Source organism: Chiloscyllium plagiosum, unplaced genomic scaffold (assembly GCF_037043375.1).
Source record: "Chiloscyllium plagiosum isolate Xiang-an unplaced genomic scaffold, Cpla_swu_hap1 HiC_scaffold_2, whole genome shotgun sequence".
Classification (NCBI taxonomy): Eukaryota; Metazoa; Chordata; class Chondrichthyes; order Orectolobiformes; family Hemiscylliidae; genus Chiloscyllium; species Chiloscyllium plagiosum.
The window spans coordinates 115,990,215-116,009,789 of record NW_028270140.1 but is presented as its reverse complement, the minus strand read 5'-3'; the positions used below and the strand labels follow the sequence as shown (position 1 = coordinate 116,009,789).

The 19,575-nt window shown below is 40.0% G+C and overlaps 1 protein-coding gene across 2 annotated transcripts in view; it reads right to left on the bottom strand.

Annotated features, from left to right (window-relative positions):
• Nucleotides 1–6,088: 6,088 nt before the first annotated feature.
• The window catches only part of marveld2b (MARVEL domain containing 2b), a 37,892-nt gene continuing 24,405 nt past the window's right edge, over nt 6,089–19,575 (bottom strand). For both annotated transcript variants that reach the window (XM_043707921.2, XM_087999942.1), the window contains 3 exons: nt 16,246–16,417; nt 9,143–9,193; nt 6,089–7,696 (listed from right to left, as the gene is read on the bottom strand). In XM_043707921.2, coding sequence (XP_043563856.1) covers nt 7,580–7,696; nt 9,143–9,193; nt 16,246–16,417 — 340 coding nt within the window. In that variant the 3' untranslated portion in view covers nt 6,089–7,579. The remainder of the gene's footprint in view (nt 7,697–9,142; nt 9,194–16,245; nt 16,418–19,575) is intronic.

Here is a 19,575-nt window from a genome sequence, read left to right as displayed (position 1 = left end):
CCAAGCCCCAACAAACCTCCCTGCCAACCTGAACCCAACCCTGGATGCAACACCTACGCGGTGGCACAGTGGTTAGCACTGCTGCCTCACAGCGCTGAGACCCGGGTTCAGTTCCCGCCTCAGGCGACTGACTGTGTGGAGTTTGCACATTCTCCCCATGTCTGCGTGGGTTTCCTCCGGGTGCTCCGGTTTCCTCCCACTGTCCAAAGATGTGCAGGTCAGGTGAATTGGCCATGGGAAATTGCCCGTAGTGTTAGGTAAGGGGCAAATGTAGTGGTATGGGTGGGTTGCGCTTCGGCAGGTCGGTGCGGACTTGTTGGGCTGAATGGCCTGTTTCCACACTGTAATGTAATGTAATCTAATCTAATCATACAAGCCCAACAATCTCGAATAATCTAACTGCCTCAGAGCTGACAAACTCTCCCAAGCCACTGCCAATCCTGCAGAACTAGACAATCCCATCATGGCACTGATCAATCCAACATCCCTCCTAACCTCACCTAACCTGTGCCCTCAGGTCCCATCTCTCCAACTGATGGAAACATACATCCTACTTCTGCTACTGATTTCTCTATGCTGCTTCATAAGGTCCTGGCTAGGAAGTTTGAGGGATGAACTCACCTAGGGATAAATGTATACTTTTTGATACATATGCTGACATATTGGTTGGGGCAAATGGCTTATTCCGAAATTGCAATTATTACTTACTTTCTTTACGGGCCAGGATACAAATAAACGTGTGTATTCCACAAATGTTCAGTATTCTAAGACCCAAATCTAAGGGGTCACGATTTAAAACGTAAAGGAGTCACTTACTTAAGGCAAAGATGAGGAACAGTTATCTCTTGGTAGATTGTCTCTCTTTGGAATTCTCTTCCCCAAAAGGTGGTGGAAATAGGATCTTCAAATATATTTTAAAGGATAACTAAATAGATTCTTGTTGAGTGACTGGCTGGGGGTGGGGGAATTGAACATAGGTGGGCAGGGATCAGTAGTACTTAGATTGACCATGATTGTATTAAATGGTAGAACAGTTCTGAAGAAGGGTCACTGGACTCAAAAGGTTAACTCTGCATTCTCTCCACAGATGCTGTCAGACCTGTTCAGTTTTTTCAGTTATTTGAATGTGTTTAGTCCAGCTTCCAATTCATATCTTTGATTTGTATCACTCTCCCAGGAATATCTATGATCACTCCCTGTACTATATTCCACCTGCATCCTCCTTCTACACCCAAAACAAACTTCTGTTTTCACCCATGGTAAACATCATCCTCCAACTTAATGTTGCACTTTTAACATCTCAAATACCTAGACTTCGAAACTCTCTTGCCAGTGATGTTTAAGCACACCATTACCTCGACTTTTCATGCATTAGTCCCTAATAAATCCCAATTACCTCTTATCTTGCGTAATCCTTAACACATCCCTCATCTCTATTCTTGTGTCCAAATATTCAAACTTCAAACAATATGGCAGACTTTTTAAGCCATCTACTACCAAATGATAATTCTGTTTATTTTTCCAAATCATAGGTCTTCTTAAATTCTCCACAAACTTCAACAATAAACTGTGGTAGTATAGCAGGGGTATGTGTGTGTGTGTGTGTGTGGGGGGGGGGGGGGGGGGGGGGGGAGGTGGGGGGTGGGAGGGTAATGACAATGTTTTTTGCAGCAAAGTGACAGACTTCACATGGTTTATTTCACTGATAATGCCAAGGTTCAGGACATCTGCTCAGGGCTGAAAAGAAACTTGCAGTGGACATCATGGTTATGTAGGACCAATAACACAGGAATAATGAGAAACACATTCAAATAACTGAAAAAACTGAACAGGTCTGACAGCATCTGTGGAGAGAATGCAGAGTTAACCTTTTGAGTCCAGTGACCCTTCTTCAGAACTGATTGGAGCTAGGAAAACGTTGGTATTCAGGGTATATGCTGTGGAAGAGGTGGGATGGGGGAAAAGAGGGGATAGGGGAAAAGAGGGGATAGGAGTGAACAATAGGTGGAAATGGAAAGGGAGGTAGAACTAGTTTGGAAGATCGTAAACGTATTGGAGGCAGTCCTAAAGAGGTTTACTAGCTTGATACTTGGAATGAGTGAATTCTGTGACAAGGCTAAGCCTGTTACCACTGGAGTTTAGAAGAGATTGGTGGTATGATTGAAGCGTATAACGGTCTGACAAGGCAAGAATGGAAAGGACATTTCCTTTTGTGGGCCAATCCTGAACTAGGGGAATAAAGCAAAATACTGCAAACGCATTAAGCCACCTTTGTTGTTACCAGAGTTGCTGAGTTTCTCAAGCATTACATTTGCACCAGAACAAGGACACCATCCACCCCCCCCCCCCCCCCCCATTTACATATTTGGATTTCTCTTTAGGACAGAGACTCCCTCTGAAGATGGCCCCTGCCCAAAAAATAAATCACCTCATCTCTCTCTCTAGTTGCTCTACATACGGTCAGATTGTCCACAACCTGCAACTTCTGTTCCCACCAAACTGCTTACTACCCAATTTACCCACATAGTCCCTGTGTTAGCTGGTTTTATTATTCATGTTTTCTCTCAAGGTGTTATCTTTGTCCCATTTTTAAAAACCTCCATCACTCCTGTCAAATGAAAATTCTTAAACCTCATTGACTTGGCAAATTCTAACCGGCCTTTCCTCTCCAAAGTCTTCGAACATATGCCTGAGACTCCCATTTCTGAAATCTCCAAATTATATCTCCATCTCTCCCACAATGCCAAAACAACTCATGATTCACATTTAACATCTCCCCACGAATACGAATGTGAATTCCCTCCTTGCCAGTCCATTATCCACCAGGTTAAAGTTCCTCAAAAGTTTCCAGCCTCAATCTTACCCTAAACTCTCATCCTATTCTCTTTAAATTTCCAAAACACCCTCTGAGTTTAGCTTGTCTTTGAGATCCACCTCCTGCTCCTTCAATCCTAGTCCCACCAAACAGGTCGCCCACAACAACTTTTCCCACTAGCCTATGCATTCACTAATATTATTAATGGTTCTTTCCAGTTAGGTGCTATCATTAACCTTTTTTTTTTAAAACAGGCAAAAAAAAACAATCCTACATGTTCTTTCAAGCAATGACCCAATATCTATTCTCCCTTTCCCTTGGAGTCCTTGAATATATTATCACCTGCCAAAGCAACACCACCTTTCTCAGAACTACGTTAATCCTTCCTATCATATTTCTTCCCAAAATAGCCATGAAGCAAGTCCAAAATGAAATGCCCGGGACTGACACAAAGGTAAACTAATGCTCCGTGTTCGGTCTGCAATCTTTGACATGATTGACCCATTATGTTCCTTCCTCAGTACCTCTCCATTTTTAGCTGATGGGTGGGATTGTTCTTGTATCATCTATTCAAAGACAGACCACCTCCTGTACTGGCATCTCTTCGTTAACCAGCACTACTACTGGTGCAGCACCCCATCCCCACAGAATTATTATCCTATTCTACTTTGCATCTTCCCTTCAGCAACATTCTCTTCGTTTACACATGTTGGCCATAGCCAGTTCTACATCAGCACCAAGGATTTTACTCCTCTGTGGTTGCTAAATTATAATGATGGAAAATAAAAAAAAAATTACAAGTGGTAGTCTGATTACAATTATACAAGAAATTGAACCAAGAAAGAGCAGTCCTGCGCAACGGGCTGACTAGCAGCACATTGGAGGAAGGTAAGATCAACTGTTTTACAAATTCAAGTTGATCAAGCAAAGTCAATCAATTAACTCCAAGAGGCTGGTATCCTGTCACTAAATCACTATTTACACAGGAACAATCCTGGTCAATAGCACTACCTCATACAGGAATCAGGTACCAGAGTGTCAGTATCTCTGACACTCACCCTGTTTTATGTGAGCTAGGGTTCCTTGAATGGACCAGATTAACAGTCACCATCAGGGAACTCATTGTAACAAGGTCAGCCAGCTGGACCTCACACAATCATGACAACTCACACCCCACATGTCTCCAGAGATACAGACCAGTCCTTTATCTTGGAGAGCCTCCTTGGGCACTTGAGCAACAAGTCAGGTTCCTCTGAGTTGGCATCCAAAACAGGCAATATATAATATACAGGAGCTTGCCTCTTGCTCCAGAAGTGCCTCAATAGAATTTCACTCTCTTCCTCTGGCAGGAAAGGTGCTCTGTTTTCTAATACCATCATTCCAGTGTTTGACTAATGGACCCTTTGAGTGAGTGTCTATCATCACCAAGAACATTGACTACATAGATCCTTTCAAGGGTTCCATGTGTAACCAAGTCCAAGGTTTACCCTGCCATTCCCATGGATGTGGGAAAGCTACTGATGGTAATCATTGGAGTCAAGAGTACAAACAAATTAGCTTAGGGAAATTGAAGGGCAGGCGACCTTGGAGGTGAGATGAGAGAAAAGAAAGGAGGTTGAAATCACACATAGGATGGGAAGCAATTTTAATGGAGGTTGAAGGACGAAAACAGTGAGAATATTCAACCCAAAATGTTTTTTTATGGGTTACTATAGTAACTGAGTGAACAACAGTTTTTGAATGATGAGGATTAGAAATAAGACAAGATGCCCAAGAGGTGCATGTTAGAGGAATGAATTCGGACCAAGGTGCAATCTAGGTGATAATGGTCACAGCACCACTGCAACAATTTGAATGAACTAGAAAATATAGCCAGATGAAATGGTTTCATTTGGGAAGAAAGTCTTTAGGCTAGGTTTCCATTGACAGCCTGCCAATGCAATGGGAGGGGTGGCAGAATAGCAATAATCTTACTGGACTAATAACCCAGAACTCCAAGATCATGTTGAGAACAAACATTCCAATCTGTGTGGCAGATGGTGCAATTTGAATTGACTGAAAATATGGAATATAACTAGTCTATTGGTGACCACATAACCACTGTTGATTGTTGTCAGAATGCCCCTGCTAGAGATGGAAACCTGCCATCCTTACCTAGACTAGCAAGCATAAGACTCTTAAATGCAATTAGGGATCAGAAATAAATGTGGGCTTGGCCAGTAACATCCCATGAACTTAAAAATCACAATAGTTTCCCGAATGGTAATGACCTAGTTGACAAATGGATGGACATTCTGGATGGAGCTGGTCTATGAGATTGTGAAAACTAACCAGAGTGCAGAGTCTATTGTGTCAGTGGGGAGAAAAAGTGGAAAAAAACAAAGTGGCAACATTAGCAGAAATGAGCTGAAAATGTGTTGCTGGAAAAGCGCAGCAGGTCAGACAGCATCCAAGGAGCAGGAGAATCGATGTTTCGGGCATGAGCCCTTCTTCAGGAATCCTGAAGGGTACATGCCCAAAACGTCAGTTCTCCTGCTCCTTGGATGCTGCCTGACCTGCTGCGCTTTTCCAGCAACACATTTTCAGCTCTGATCTCCAGCATCTGCAGTCCTCACTTTCTCCTCGAAAACATTAGCAGACACTCAGCAGATAGTGAGCAAGACCCTGACATTGGGCAATTTGGTTTGTTGCTGTTACTGAGTGCCTCAATGGGCCCTGTGGTAAGTTGCATAATGGTTAATTACTGAGAGGTTGAAATAGGGAACCAAAAGAGAAAATGCTGGAAAATCTCAACAGGTCTGGCAGCATCTGTAAGGAGAGAAAAGAGCTGACATCGAGTCTAACTGACCCATTGTCAAAGCTAAAAAAAGGGAGAAATAGGGAGGTATTTATACTAGTTGAAATAGGGAATTGGGACAGCAGAATATCAGAGGGAAGACAAGTTTAAAAAAGCTCAACTGAAAATAGTGATGAGCTCAGAGTTAGTGTCGGCCAAAACAAATGTACTTCAAAAACTGAACGATAAAGGGGTTAATTGAGAATAAAGAGGAGATAATAGGAAGTCGTCCAGATTTGAATTCCTGAGTTGGATTATGATGATTTGATAATACGCAAATGGCAGATTACACCATTGTACAGAAGCAGATGTAGAGAGTTTTGGACAAAGCAGAACCTCAAAGACAAGTTTTCACTTGCACAATGACAAACAACATAAAACTTAGATGTGATCTAGATGTACAAAAGGTTGATATAAGTAGTGACCAGAAGACAAAACATTCTTCTAAGATTTATTTACATTGTTACACATAATTATTTAAAAATGTTCCATTTACACAAGTTTGTCACAGTACAATTCTTATAAATTTTAAACTTTATTATGGAAACTTGTACTTTAGTTAACAATAGTTAGTTTGGCATGAATAACAAACAGTTACCAGTATTTTTTCAATACATTAGAAGGAGCACTTTGTTGAAAAGGCACCAAAAGTCTGAGGCACAACTTCTCAAACTATATTCAAAATAAAATCAGATATAATATTTAGCTTGCAAAAAACAAAATATCACTAAAATACAAAAATCCCTTTATCTCACATCAACTGTATAAAAAAAATGTACAAATTGCAAAGATGTGGCTCAAGTCAGTAGAAATGAATTTAACTGTTTCAAAGCTTACAAATAGGCTCGAATATAAAATTTCAAGTGCTTGTCAAGTCATTTGGACAAGTTGAATATGGAAATTGCACTGCAACAATAGAAACCAACTTTAAAAGCAAGATCACAAGATACTGATGAGAGGAGCCATCCAACCCTTAATCTTGTAATTTAACTGACTTGAGAGTGTCCAAGATTTTTTGCTTCATGAATCCAAGTTGCTCATTTCAGGCATTAAGGAGCTTTGCTCGAAGGCCAACCTCAGACCTCCGCTCAAACATTCCTTTCTGCAATTTCAGACTATTGATCATTTTCTAGTATTCCTCCCAGCATATCTAGATTAGTCTTCACTCTTTCATCTATATACCCCTACAAGATCATTTATTTCAGTTGTTTTCCATCAAATCTTACCTAAACACTTATTTGATTCCAAGAATCAACCTCATGACTATTCCCAACAACATCTCCAGAGCTTGAGTATTTAAGGCTTACATTTGGTAATGTTAGATTAGAGTAAAAAGACAGCTATGCAAAGAAACTTTGTACCACTTCTGACCTATCTTCAGTGAAACATTGAAGCTATAAAATATAGCATTCTGTATCAGAAATGCAGAATTTGAAAAAATCCAACTTTGAGGAGGCAGCTGGAGATATGCACAAAGTCTACTCTTTTTCTTCTAGTCATGCAATAAGTATGTTATTAAAAGCAGACTTAGTTGCAGCATTTAATATATTCAGCTAAACTCAAAATCCAGAACTCAATAAATTCAACAGACCAAATAAGGCATTAGAAGAATGAAAAGTCTTGGTAACTTTATACCATATGCAAAATAGTTTGTATAAAAATATTTCTAACTAGTACACATTATAAATACCAAAATTTGCACAAACATTTAATATTTAGAACATATATATGTAAAGGCTAATTCAAATTGGGAACAGTGTAAACCAATGTACTTTGGTTCGTTGTTCCACTTAATCTAATGTTTGGTCTCAAGGAAAGTTTAAATAGAAGGGTGTTTGTTTTAATATAACAATGGAAAGCACAATAAATCAAGTTTTGTCATTTAGTTATGAAAAACAACATGCAGAAAAAAGGTTTGCAAAACCTCTCTACATGTTAGCATTCCAGTTCATGACTTTGTCATATTCTTGAATTCTCTGTTTGATGTGAGAGAGTTTGTTTTTCAAATATTCACAGCGTTCTTTTTTCTCCAGGAATGTGGGATCCTGCACAAATGGGAAGTATTACATTATAACACAGCATCAGCACTGGATAATCTTCAAAAGTACTAAATTTTTAAAAAAAGTCGAGTGTGTGGAGCTGGACTCAAGAATCAATGTTCATCAAGAAGGACTTATGCCAGAAACGTCGATTCTCCTGCTCCTCGGATGCTGCCTGACCTGCTGTGCTTTTGCAGCACCACACTCTCGACTCTGATCTCCAGCATCTGCAATCCTCACTTCCTCTATCAAATGTGCAAAGCTCATTTGAAAGTCTATTATAAATTATTGTTTCTCAAGTCTTGTTCAACACATAATTGTGAACCATTTCGAAAGATGGAAAGGTTACAGTTTTGACACAAGTGCAGTGTTTGGATATAACCTTTTGTATTGGAGTCAGTTTCTTCAAGGAGTTCCACAGCTGGGAATGGATCATTACACAATAAAAATAGGTTCTATTAACAGTTTAGCTTTCCAGTTTCAAGTTTGGAATTGTAAAAGCACAATCGATGAGTAGGAAAATATCAGGTCCATTCTCACTAGTGAATATTCTCATGATGTATGAAGTATTATGCACAGGCAACATCCATGTAATCTTATGAAAAAGGGAAAAATTTTAAAAAATAAAATTCCTCTTCAAATCCCTTGGGTGGTATGGTCCAGAAGACCAAATTGATCATACTTGTATTAGATAATAGGTAATGCTGTCATAGTCCCAGGAGACCATGGGTCAGTGCTCTCAGAGAGATGACGGATGGTAGGACAAGGCAAAAGTGAGGACTGCAGATGCTGGAGATCAGATCATTCCTGATGAAGGGAGATTTTCCTGCTCCTCAGATGGTGCCTGACCTGCTGTACTTTTCCAGCACCACTAATCTAGACTCTGATGGTGGGACAAGGGCCATCATGTCTCAGTTGAGGGTAGATGTCAAGATAGTACTCTCATGATACTTCAGCCACCCTAAATCTCAAAACAGTCAGTCATTCAGCCAACTGAGCCAACTAAATCTCTAAACCTGTATTAACTGGTGTTTGACCCATTTTTCACCAATGATCACCTCTATTCACAGGAAGCCAAAGCGTTCTACACTTTAACATAGAAGTTTAGACCACTACTGAATCAGATTAACTGAATCAGGTGGACAAGGCTCATAATACATGTACGTGCTTTCAAACCCAAACATTAGGAAGACATAAGCATTATTGGTGAATGTCCAGAGGGAGGTTTTTTGTAATGATTAACATTTAACAAACATGATAAATTATTCCCATATAGATAGAAATGCCTTACAAAAATCTGATATGACTTGGGCAAGTCACCAGGACTGAAACTTTTCAATTAATAAGGATTTCCAATCACCATCATCAATTCACATTTCTCATCAAGGTGAAATCAAATGCAATTTCACGACAGACAAGCTTCCCAAGAAAGTGTTTCACTTTGATACTTACATTTTTTTTCTTCTGATATTCATGGAAAACTTTTGTGATTCTGTCATACTCCTAAAATTAGAAAACATGCAAATGCTCAATAAGACCTTAATTCAGAATGTTCGATTGTTTAATTAAACACATGAAGCTCAAGCTTATTCCCATTGTTGGAACACTTACAAGCCTTAAAAGGATATGTTTAGCAACACTCTTTTATCCCTCAAATCATTTGAAACAATAAATTTTGCAAAACCTTTAGAAAAAGTTTGTTGATCTGAAGTCCTCAACTTTAAAAACAAACTTATAAAGTTTATACAAGTGGTGGCTTAGTTTAGAGATGGACAGTAAATGTTAAGCCACTCCAAGATGCTCTCCCACCTTCTGCAGTGATTGACTCACAGACCCACTGGAACTAAATTCAATGACCTCTTGATAAAGGTCATGGAAAATTCCTGGCAACTGTGAAATTGTATCTAATAAAAACTCACCTTCAAAATAGGAAAGAGGGGGATGACCTACTTTTCTCAAAATATTACAAAGGCTTTGTTTTGGGAATTAATCAAATCACTTAGTTTTTCTTACTCATGTAGAATTGACAAGTTAGATTTAATACTGTTGTAATACACTTGGCTCACTCAAAGCTTGTAAGCTCCAAGGCATTTTTTCATTTCAATCTGATCTTTTGTAAAAAATGAGCTAATAACGGAAGGGGTTCATGGGATGGGATCACTCACTTATGGGGAAATTTAAATTAAAGGAGGTGGTAAGAGTGCAGAACTCGGGAGAGGTTATTAAAATCTCCAGCAAACACAAAACAGGACAAACTGTATGGAAAGGGTTAGCAATCAAACTTCAAGCACACTGGACAAACGAATGACAATGAGAAGAGGGACGGTTAACACAGGACTGAAGGTGTTATATCTGAATGCACACAGCATAAGGAACAAGGTAAATGAGCTTGTGGCACAGATCGCAAGTATGCACCAGTGGGTATCATGGAGATGTGGCTGCAAGGGGATCAGGACTGGAAGCTGAATATTCAAGGATATACATCCTATTGAAAAGATAGGCAGGTGGGCAGAGAGGGGTGGTGTTGCCTTATTTGTGGGAAAAAAAAAGAAATTAAATAAATAGTAAGAAACAAAGTAGGGTGAGATGATGGGTAGAATCGAGGAACTGCAAAAAGTAATAAAAACCATAGTAGGAGTTATGTACAGGCCTACAAACAATGGTCAGGAGCTAGGGCAAAAGATACACTAGGAGATAGAAAAGATGTGGTCGACATGATGGGTTGGACCAAAGGGTCTGTTATTCTATGACTATGTGAAGGAAAGGCCAAGATACAGTGATCATCGGGGATTTCAATATGCAGGCAGACTGGGAAAATCAGATTGGTAGTGGATTGCAAAAGGAATTTGTGAAATGTCTAAGAGATGGCTTTTTGGAACAGCTTGTGGTGGAGTCCACCAGGGAACAGACAATAGTGGATTTAGTGTTGTGCAATGAGGCAGACTTGATAAGGTGAAGGAACCCGGAGATGGCAGCAACCATTATGTGATTGAACTTACTCTGCAATTTGAGAGGGGAAGATAGAATCAGAGATAAATGTTATTACAGCTGAATAAAGGCAACTGCAGATGCACGAGGGAGGAGCTGCGAAGAATTGACTGGGAGAGGAGCCTAGTAGGAGACAAACAGCAACGGCAGGAGTTTCTGGGAGTAATTTAGGAGACACAGATTCATCCCAAGGTAAAAAAAAGCATGGTGCGGGAAGGATGATGCAATCATATGATATGGCAAAGGGCAGTGGAAAAACCAGAGGATTGGGAAGCTTACCAAAGGGCAACAAGAAAAAAAAAGGAGGGAGAAGATTAAATAGGATGGCAAGCTAGACAGTAATAAGGGAAGACTGTAAGACTTTCTTTAGATGAGTAAAGGGCAAAAGAGGGACAAAAGTGGACATTAGACCACTGGAAAGTGACACTGAAGAGATAGTAGACAGGAACAAGAAAATGGCTAAGGAACTGAATAATTATTTCACAGCAGTCTTCAAGGTGGAAGACAAGAATAATATCACAAAAATTCAAGAAGAGAGACAGCAAAGCCGAGTATGATGAACATCACCAAGCAGAAGATGCCAGAAAAGCTGAATGGCCTGAGGGTGAATCATCTGGACCAGATGGATTACATACTAGAGTTCTAAGGAAAAATAGCTGAAGAGATAACAGAGGTGTTAGTGATGATCTTTCAGGAATCGCTGGAATCAGAGAATGTCTCAGAGGAACGGAAAATCGCTAATGTGACATTCCGGTTTAAAAAGGGCGTAAGGCAAAAGAAAGAAAACTACAGACCGATTAGCCTAACCTCGGTTGTGGGTAAGATGGAGTCATAGAGATGTACAGCATGGAAACAGACCCTCTGACCCAACCCATCCATGCTGACCAGATATCCCAATACAATCTGGTCCCACCTGCCAGCACCCAGCACATATCCCTCCAAACCCTTCTTATTCATATACCCATCCAGATACCTTTTAAATGTTGCAATTGTACCAGCCTCCACCACTTCCTCTGGCAGCTCATTCCATACACATACCACCCTCTGCATGAAAAAGTTGCCCCTTAGGTCTCTTTTATATCTTTCCCCTCTCACCCTAAACCTATGCCCTCTAGTTCTGGACTCCCCCACCCCAGGGAAAAGACTTGCCTATTTATCCTATCCATGCCCCTCAATTTTGTAAACCTCTATAACGTCACCCCTCAGCCTCCGATACTCCATGGAAAACAGCCCCAGCCTGTTCAGTCTCTCCCTATAGTTCAAATCCTCCAACCCTGGCAACATCCTTGTAAATCTTATCCGAACCCTTTCAAGTTAGAATGAGATTTCTGAATACTTGGAAGTGTATGGTAAAATAGGGCAAAGTCAACATGGCTTCATCAAGAGGAGGTCATGCCTGACAAACATGCGAAAATCAAGATTAGAATGGTGCTGGAAAAGCACAGCAGGTCAGGCAGCATCCAAGGAGCAGGAAGGGCTTTTGCCCGAAACATCGATTTCGGATGCTCTTCAGATGCTGCCTGGCCTGCTGTGCTTTTCCAGCACCACTTTAATCTTGACTCTGATCTCCAGCATCTGCTGGAATTCTTTGAGGAAGTAATGAGCAGGTTAGACCAAGGAGAGCTAATGGATGTTATCTACCTGGACTTCAAGGAGGCCTTTGACAATGCTGCACAGGAGGCAACTGAGTAAGATAAGGGCCCATAGCGTCCGAGGCAAGGTGCGAACATGGATAGAAGCTTGGCTGTCTGGCACAAAGCAGAGAGTGGAAATAAAAGGGTCCTTCTCAGGATGGTAGCCAGTGACAAGTGGTATTCCACAAAGCTCAATGTTGGGACCACAACATTAACGATGCAGATGAAGGAACGTAGGGCATTCTGGATTTGGACAGGTCAGCAAAGTGGAGAAAGTGGCAGATGGAGCACAACGCGGGAAAGTATGAGGTTTGATAGGAAAAATAGGAGCATGGACTATTTTCTAAATGGGGAGAAAATTCAGAAGTCTAAGTGCAAAGAGACTTGGGAGTTCTGGTTCAGGATTCTCTCGAGGTAAACTTGCAGGTTGAATTAATAGTTAAAAAGGCAGATGCAATGACAACATTTAATTTGAGGACTTAAATATAAAGGCAGGGACGTACCTCTGACGCTCTATTACCCTTTCATCAGATCACATTTGGAATATTGCATGCAGTTTTGGGCTTCATACCTCAAGAAGGAGGTACTGTCCCTGGAGTACGATCAGAAGAGGTTCATGAGAATGGTCCCAGGAATGAAAAGCTTAATATCGGAGGAACATTTGAGGACTGTGGGTTTACACTCTGAGTCTAGAAGGATGAGGGGGGAATCTAACAAACATACAAAATTCTGAATGGTCTGCACAGAGTAGATTTTGGGAAGATATTGCCAATGGTTGGAGAGACAAGGACCAGAGGGCATAGCCTTAAAGTAAAGGGCAGATCTTTTAGAACAGAGATAAGGAGAAACCTGTTCCACCAGAGAGTGATGAATCTATGGAAATCATTGCCACAGAAGGCTGGAAGAGGCCAGGTCATTAAGTATATTTAAGACTGAGATAGATAGGTTCTTGAGCATCAAAGGGATCAAGTGTTACAGGGAGAAAGCAGGAGAATGGGGTTGAGAAACTGATCAGCCATAATTGAATGGTGGAGCAGACTCAATGGGCTGAATGGCCTAATTTCAGCTCCTATGTCTTATGGTCTTACAAATGAGAAGACAAAAACAATACTGTTTTTAGTACCACGTGTGTATGACAATTCAAATGCTAAATCCTCAGACGTGCTACATTGCTTTTATCATTTTTTTTTAAAATGTGCACAGTCTTGTACTTGTTCTTGAATGTTATTTCATAGTTGGGCAAGTTGGTACACAAATACGGTAACAAAGATAATCTTGCTAAACCAAAGCCACGAGTGGCCTAGAGTTCCAGATTTGCAGTCAAGTTCAAACATGCACTTCACTCAACTGGGATTGCTGGCTTATTGCAATAAATAATTCAGACGGTTTTGATTACATAAGAATCATAGTATCATGCAAAGTGCGCATTTTACCCATGTACAGTCTTCATGAGTCAGGGTATCCAGTGAGAATGAAGGGTAGGGTCAAATTCAAATTTAACTCCAGTAAACAAACAACACACACCATTTCCAGCAAGACAAGATGGAATGTGGGACAGACCACACTTCATTTTGCTCCCTCCCTCAGTCATGGAGAGAGGTCAATTTTATATCTAAATGTTGCCTTTGCTGGAATCAAACAACTCAGATAAAGTAAAGTTGGGATAAGAGAATCCCAAAATGTTTCCTTCTCACTTTTGAATTTTAAAATTAAGTTTTGTAAATTTCATCACTAAAAGCTACAGCTTCCTGGATAGGTCCTTCCCAACTTATAACCTCTACCACATAGAAGAACATGGCTAGTTCCTATGGCATGCATAGGAACACTACCATTGCAACTTTTTCTTAAAACCACACTAGCCAGAATTCAAATGATACAAATGTTTCAATATCACTGGGTCATTAAATTCTACAATGTTCCTCCCTAATACCAGTGAGTACATGGACACCATAAAGATCACAGTAGTTCCAGAATGAAGTTCAACATCATCTTCAAAAGGTAGACAACAAATGCTGGACTTAACAGCCACATTCAAGAACAAATAAAAGAACATGTATATTAAAACACTAGATAAAAGCAGGACATGGAGGTGCTGGTGTTGGACTGAGGTGGACAAAGTCAGAAGTCACATGACACCAAGTATCAGTCCAACAGATTTATTTCAAATCACCAGCTTTCAAAAAGCTGCTTCTTCAGCAGTGTTGGATGAAGTGACTTCACCAGACGAAGGAGCAGTGCTCCAAAAGCTCGGTGATTTCAAAGAAACGTGTTGGGCTATAACCTGGTGTTGTGTGACATGGCTTTGATAGAAGCAGTGGAGGAGTTCGAAGAATGGAACTTGAATTGCCATATACAAATACTGAAACATCATGATATTCCTCTTCTCACTCCTTCCATCATCAGTTAAAAGTCCCAGAACCAGATGTTGTAGTGAGCAATGAACTAACTCAAATCACTTACAAGATAAAAATATATTTCTGAATTTTTACCAAAATCCTGATGTATATTGATAACCATGTAGATTTTGGGATGTTTGTTGAAAGAACACATTTTTCACAAATATCTTTATTCACTTTTTACATACCGAACCTGGAGCTAATTAAATTTTGTTAGCATTACCTCCAGAAATATGTCCCTCTACTGGATGAATATGAAATTACATGTGTTTTGGACCTAAGGGTATTTGTTTTCGCGTATATACTACAGTACTAGCCGATCTCATGTAAAAGTCCACCTGCTATTTTTGGCCAAATAACCTGGAACTTCCATATACCTTGTGTAAATATCAACCCTAGTTCTTCACAGATAAACAGATCAACATTTACGAGTCAGTGTGCCTGCTGTCACATCCCACTCCAGTTTCCACTCTGTCAGTTGTTCCACTCAGCTCCTGGTCTTGCAATCCCCTGACTGTTGTATTCTACCGCTGGTTTTAAGAATTACCATAAGACATTTTTTTCCCTCTTTGTTTAGAGATCACTTGGGCTTCTGCTAATGTACGATATGAAATTTTGATGGGCATGAATTTCAGCCCCTCAAAAGTACTATCCATACTATAGTCAACCACACAAATTTAACCTTATCGTAGTCAAAAAAGTTACTATTACTCAAGTACATACGGTAATTGATCTTGAAAGAAGGCAATTTATGCAACATTTTTCAGATCCTCAGGATGTTCCAAAGACAAAATTTGAAATAGTAACACTGAAGGCAAATAATTGTAATAATCAAGCAGCAACAGAAAAATTACTGATTAAGATGTTTGAGAGATCTGGATCAAGGAGTGAACGGTCATTCTAATAATACCATAGAATGTTTCACTCATATGAACATGCAAACCAGACACCGTTCAATTCTTTACTTTAATGCCAGACCTTGCACAAATTATTTCAACTCCCAATGAAAAACAGCAATACACTTATTAATTTTCTGGATCCTGGCAATGTTGACTAAGCAAACATTTTTTAGTCATCCCTAATTGCCCAGAGGGCAGTTAAGAGTAAAACACATCGCTGTAGGTCTAGAGTCACATTTAGGCCAGACCATGTAATGACTGCAGTTCCTTCCCTTAAGGACATGAGTGAATCAGATGGTCATCATCTTACTACTAATTTTTTTTTTAACGTATTGAATTCAAATTCCACCTCCTGCCATCACAAGATTTGAATCTGGGTCCCCAGAATATTATTGGACTCTCTTAGTCCTAAGTCCTCTAAGTCATCACTTTCCCACTACAATAGCATCTTCCAGTAACAACCAAATTTCAGTCAAATTCACTAGGCAAACTTGCAATTAGCTCTTCAAAGTTGCACTTATGGAGCTACCAAACGCCCTAGATTTTGTGATGTATAAATGATCCCACTTCAACTGAAATATCATACAAGATATCAATACAGACACTTTGGCAGATTGCACCACGCGAGATGCACTAACCTGTTGGGTCTCTGCATGTTGAGGAAGTCTACTCATCATGGCATCCATTTCACTGAACTTTTTCAGAACAGTTTGCACTTCTGCATGAAGCTCTTTGTACTCTGCATGCTGATCATTAAATACTGCCTTGTAACGTTCACGTTCTTCAGGGGTTCGAATAGAAGGATATTTACTGAAAAGAAAAATAAAACTCAAATTCAACACCATATCCTTTTAAATGCTTTGCAAATGGCCAACTGATGTCAGCAACTATCAGATAACTGTATAACTGAGGATTTAATCAGCATCTTTGCCCCACCTTAATGAGTATAAGTAGATTGTGAATGTCAGCAGAATAGTTGCATAAAGCAGTTACTCATTCTAATAGGATACATTAAGGTGGGGCAAAGATGCTGATTAAATCCTCAGAGGTCAGGTGTAGTTGCTCATTGAATGCCACCACAAATCAATTCCAGAACAAGAAAAAAAAAATCATGCTTTCAATTCTCAGTATGTGACCACCTGGGTAGGCAAGGACAACCCATGCATTGCACAACCTGGATGTCCCAAGGAGGAAGTGGTCAGCCTCCTTCATGAAGTGGTTTTGATACAACAATTTCTTCCGAAGTGATCCAGCAAGTTAAGAATCAGCAACATTGGTACCAGAGTCACGTCAGCCAAATCTGGCAAAGATAGATTTCCTTCCATTGCCAAACCAGTTGACGTTTTACAAAAATCATTGCAATCCTTCTGATCATAATGTTCAAAACTGGATTTGAATTCTCTAACTAGTGGGACTTGACTTGATGTCAAATATGGGAGGTGAATAGCAGTGAAATATTTATTAACACCTAATCATTTGGAACCATTCCACAATGTAGGGAATTGTGGGAAATCAAATCAGGATATCCACCATCTCTGCAGCTGTTTAGAGTCAGAGTCATAGAGATGTACCACACCGAAACAAACCCTTCAGTCCAACTCGTCCATGCCGACCAGATATCCCAACCCAATCTAGTCCCACCTGTTAGCACCCAGTCCATCTCCCTCCAAACCCATCTTATTCATATACCCATCCAAATGCCTTTTAAATGTTGCAATTGTACTAGCCTCCACCACTTCCTCTGGCAGTTCATTCCATACACGTACCACCCTCTGCATGATAAAATTGTTTCTTAGGTCTCTTATATTCTTCCCCTCGCATCCTAAACTTATGCCCTCTATCTTTGCACTCCCCACCCCAGGGAAAACACTTTGTCCATTTATCATGCCCCTCATGATTTTATAAACCCTATAAGGTCATCCCTCAGCTTCAGATGCTCCAGGAAAAACAGCCCTAGCCTATTCAACCCCTCCCTATAGCTCAAATCCTCCAACCCTGGCAATACCCTTGTAAATCTTTTCTGAACCCTTTCAAGTTTCACAACATCCTTCCGATAGAGAGAAGACCAGAATTGCATGCATTAATCCAAAAGTTGCCAAATCAACATCCTGTACAGCCTCAACATGATCTCCCAACTCCTGTACTCAATACTCTGACCAATAAAGGAAAGCATACCAAACACCTTTCTTCCTAACATATCCACTTGTGACTCTACTTTCAAGGAGCTATGAACTTGCACTCCAAGGTCTCTTTGTTCAGCAACACTCCCTAGGACCTTACCATAGGACCTACTAAGATTTGCTTTCCCAAAATGCAGCACCTCGCATTTATCTAAATTAAACTCCATCTGCCACTTCTCAGTCCATTGGCTCATCTGATCAAGATCCAGTTGTAATCTGAGGTAACCCTCTTTACTGTCCACTACACCTCCAATTTTAGTGTAATCTGCAAACTTACTAACTGTACCTCTTATGCTCACATCCAAATCATTTAAAGAAATGAAGAGAAGTAGTAGACCCAGCACCAATCCTTGTGACACTCCACTGGTCACAGGCCTCCAGTCTGAAAAACAACCCTCCACCACCACCCTCTGTCTTCTACCTTTGAGCCAGTTGTGTATCCAAATGGCTACTTCTCCCTGCATTCCATAAGATCTAACCTTGCTAATCAGTCTCCCAGGGGGAACATTGTCGAACACCTTACTGAAGTCCACATAGGTGACATCTACTGCGTTGCCCTCAATCCTCTTGGTTACTTCTTCAAAAAACTCAATCAAGTTTGTAACACATGATTCCCCATGCACAAGACATGTTGGCTATCCCTAATCAGTCCTTGCCTTTCCAAATACACGTACATCCTGTCCCTCATGATTCCCTCCAACAACTTGCCCACCACAGACGTCAGGCTCATTGAGAAAATTGGAGTGTAGGTCATTAGGTTCTGGAGGCTTACTAGATTTTAGTTTCTTTAACACTTTAATTTCCTCACTCAAAGCACATAGGTTATCCTGTTTCTGGTATACAACTTGTGACTCCTACTGTGAGGAGATGCAAAACAACTTTTCAATGACTAATATTTCCTCATTCATATCTCTGCTTTAAGGAACAAAGTAGCTACTTCCTTCCTCCTTATAATTTAAAAGCTCATTCTGGGGTAATTTAGTATCAATATTCCCCCCCTCATTAACATTTTAGTAGCCCCTTGCTTGTTTTTAAACCACTCATGACTCAGACTGGTTTTTGTTTCTATGCCTCTTTTAATGTAATGCTAACCTTTACACAAGTAGCTCTGCCCTCATACCTATGCAACTGGTTCAGATTCATATTATTGGTGTTATTGTCAAATTACGTTTAATGTAACTATTATGATTACCATTTCCTAGTGCTTTACTACAAGATTATTAACTCTGCCTCATTGAGCAATACTAAATCTGAAAAGTAAATGAGTTAATTCTCTAGTTCGCTCTACAGTATTGTTCCAGGAAACTAATGCAAACAATATTCTACAAGCTCATATTCCAGGAAACAATTGCAATTTTGATGGGTCAAGTCCATGTGAAAATTAAAGTTCCCCTTAATTATGTGTTTAATGTTCTATTAGATTGTTGATTCAGAGCTAATAAACTACTCCCACCAGTATTTTGTGATCTTTGCTATTCTTAATCTCCACTCACAAAGATATAATTTAAGAAATCCATTTCTCACTCAACCTTATATCATCTAGCTACTATCAGAGTTACCCTCTCTTTTGTCATTCTGAATGCTTTAGAAATGTTTCATATCCTGGAATACTATTTGCTAACTTTGGCAGTCTTGCAAGGGGTCTATAATGGCAATTTGGTCTGAATCATTTACCCTTATTTCTGCCAATAGTTGATCTGTCTTACTGTTGATGCTCCATGCATTAATATAGTGCTTTTTCAGCTATTTCCTGCCTATAGCTTACCCTGAGATAAGTGGAGTGGATCA